The 2925-nt window shown below is 40.7% G+C and overlaps 1 protein-coding gene across 1 annotated transcript in view; it reads right to left on the bottom strand.

Moving 5' to 3' along the window:
• LOC122186850 (myosin heavy chain, skeletal muscle, adult-like) overlaps positions 1-2037 on the bottom strand; it is a 132690-nt gene extending 130653 nt beyond the window's left edge. The window contains 5 exon segments of the mRNA XM_042883819.1: positions 1-75; positions 173-200; positions 1332-1488; positions 1584-1727; positions 1816-2037. The exon segment at positions 1-75 is cut by the window's left edge and continues 4 nt beyond it. Of these exon segments, the coding sequence (XP_042739753.1) occupies positions 1-75; positions 173-200; positions 1332-1488; positions 1584-1727; positions 1816-2022 (611 nt within the window). The 5' untranslated portion in view covers positions 2023-2037.
• Positions 2038-2925: the final 888 nt, after the last annotated feature.

Below are 2925 nucleotides of genomic sequence, written 5' to 3'. Positions count from 1 at the left end.
CCACTAGCTGCAATTGTTGCAAAGTACTGGATGACACGTTTCGTGTTCACAGTCTTCCCTGCACCGGATTCTCCGCTGTCGAGCCAAACAGAGAAGCAGAGAGCGTGAGGTCAGGGAGAAGGTCCCCTGGCACAGGGCAGCCCCGCAGGGACCCGAGCAGGAGCGTACTTACGTGATCAGGATCGACTGATTCTCGCGGTCTGTGAAAGAAACAGAAATATAGGACATAAAACTCAGTGAATAAGAAGGAATGGTACACAGGTAAATTTAAGTGAATTAAAATTTAAGCTCACTAAGGTCAAGCCTTACATCTAAAGTACAAAGACAAACCAATGAGAAATCCAGATTAGTTTCAATTCATTTAAATTAAAAAAAAAAAAAAAAAAAAGCAAATAACGTGCGCGCAGAAAAGGAAAAATTCTTCCTCTGAATTGTTTTCCTATTAATCCTTCCTTTTATGTTTTTGACTACATGCTTCAGTTAGGCTTAAAAAAAAATAAAAGCACAAACAAAACAACACTTTGCACGTTGTCTTTCATTTCGAATAGGAGTAAGAACGCTGTGAAGATAGAAAAGCTTAGAGCTGTGTGGACAGAACAATGAAAGCTTTGAAAAATTTGTACTTCTGCTATAGAATTTGACAGAATCACAGAATAAGGCAAGAAGGGTTATTATCAACCACCTTGCCCAAGCAGGGCCTCCTAGAACAGGTTGTCCACTGTGTTGTTCAGGCAGTTTTTGAGTATTTCCAATGATCAATACTCTACAACTTCCTGTCTGGCAAATCTATTCCAGTCCTCAATTACTTGGATAGTAAAGAAGTGTTTCCTAATGATGAGAGAGTAGCACATGTGTTTCAGTTTGTACCCCTTGCCTCTTGTCTTCTCCCTGGGCACCTCTGATAAGAGCCTGGCTCTGTTCTCTTTCCATCCTCCCTTCAAGTTTTTATATCCACTGAAAAGATCTCCCTCAAGCCTTCTCTTCTTCAGGCTAAAAATCTCAACTTTCCCAGCCTTTGCACATAGGTGATATGCTCCAATCCCTTCATCAGTTTAGTGGCTTTTCACTGGACTCATTCCAACACTTCCATGTCCCTCTCATACTAGGGAACTCAAAATTGCTCATGGTTATCCATGTGTGGCTCATCAGTGCTGAGTAAAGAGGAAAGATTGCCTCCTTCAATCTGCTGATAATGCTTTGCCTAATGGAGTCCATTTTACCCCTAGCCTTCCTTCCTTGTGGAAAGGGCACATTGCTGTCTCATATTCATAAGAATTCTCCTTTGTAAGAATTCTGTGGAGCAATCACACAAGATAGATGGAGTCACTCACCAGTCAGCATGAACTGATAGGCGTTGTCAGAGATGGAGAAGATGTGTGGAGGGGCCTCCTGGCGCTTTTTGCCTCGGTAGGCCAACACCACCTCCGGGTTGTACACCGGCAGCCACTTGTAGGGGTTGACAGTGACACAGAAGAGGCCCGAGTAGGTCTGCGAGGAAGGGACACGGCACGTTGGCTTCCACTCAGTCTGGCACAGCAGTCCTCCCCAGCTACCAGCCAAGGAAGAGAGCTGCTGGTACTTACGTAGATCATCCAGGCTGCATAACGCTCTTTGAGGTTGTACAGCACAGCGGGTTCGTGGAGGTGGGTCATCATGGCCATGTCCTCAATTTTATCGTACTTGGGAGGGTTCATGGAGAAGATTTGATCTTCCTTCACGGTCAGAGTCTGTCAAAGAAAAGACAAATCCCTGCATGTCAGCTCAGAGACCACTGTGGAAATCAAATGGCGTCCCTCAGCCTTTCTTTTCACTCACTTCTCCACCTTCAGTCTTGACAGTGACCTTCCCGGATTCTTTGCTTTGGATTGTCCCTTTCACAAAGGATTCTTTGGGATGCACCACAAAGACAGATGTCTTGGCATCAAAGGGCTTGTTCTGGGCCTCGATTCTTTCCTTCTCTGACTTTCGGAGGTAAGGAGCAGCCTCTCCGAAGGCGGCCATCTCAGCATCGGGAGAAGCCATGGCTGCTCTTCACTGAAGACACCTCAGCTGAAGACTCTAATGGGAAGAAATAATGTAACACTATTTATATCTTTTGTAAGACAGGGAAAATTTCTATATTCAGTGTCTTTCATCACATCTTTTACCACGTCATGTGGTTTTTATTCATACTCCAATATTTAAGACAACAAAATGACCTAACTGAAATCCTAATCTGTAGGTTGATTTAGACAACAGGGTTATAACTGATGTAGTCTAGATCTTCAGATTACAGCCTTTCACAACTGCAGTTTTGGATCTTTAGGAACAGTGTGTCTGTGACATGAGAGTGAAATTGCTGAGCAACTTTCAGTAAGATATCATTAATAGTGGAATTACATGTGGAACATTTTGATAGAAGGATAAAAAGTGGAGGATCATTTCTGAAAAACTGTAGATTAGGAAAAGGATAGGTTATGTAACTTTTAATACTCTGTCATAATTTAATTTGTTTATACAATTGCTATTCATAAGCACAATATCCAAATAATGTCAACTCCGAAGTTATAGCTTGGGTGAAACAAAATTCAAAAACTGAATTTGGAACTGCTATGCCTGCATGGAGCTCCCAAATAAATACATACTGGAAAAAATCTAGGAACAGGTGAGCTTTCAAAATTTTAATAAAATGAGAGTGTTTCTTTAGATATTTTGTTTTGATGCTAAGTTTTGCCAGCTGCACTTGAAAAATTTCTAGATACTTTAGTAAAATTGATTCTCTCTGTTCAACAGCTAATATTTTTTTTATTTTATTAAATGAATTATTTTTTTAATTAAATGAATATATAAGAGGGCTTTGACATTTTACAAAGATTGTAAGAAGGTCTGTATTCTCAGATGATTTATTAATTGATAACATGTTGAGGAAAAATATACAATTTTCTA

This window comes from Lagopus leucura, unplaced genomic scaffold (genome assembly GCF_019238085.1).
Source record: "Lagopus leucura isolate 7727_CA_CO unplaced genomic scaffold, USGS_WTPT01 Super-Scaffold_100040, whole genome shotgun sequence".
NCBI lineage: Eukaryota > Metazoa > Chordata > Aves > Galliformes > Phasianidae > Lagopus > Lagopus leucura.
Note: the sequence above shows the minus strand (reverse complement) of the source record. Positions and strands in the feature narration are given on the sequence as shown.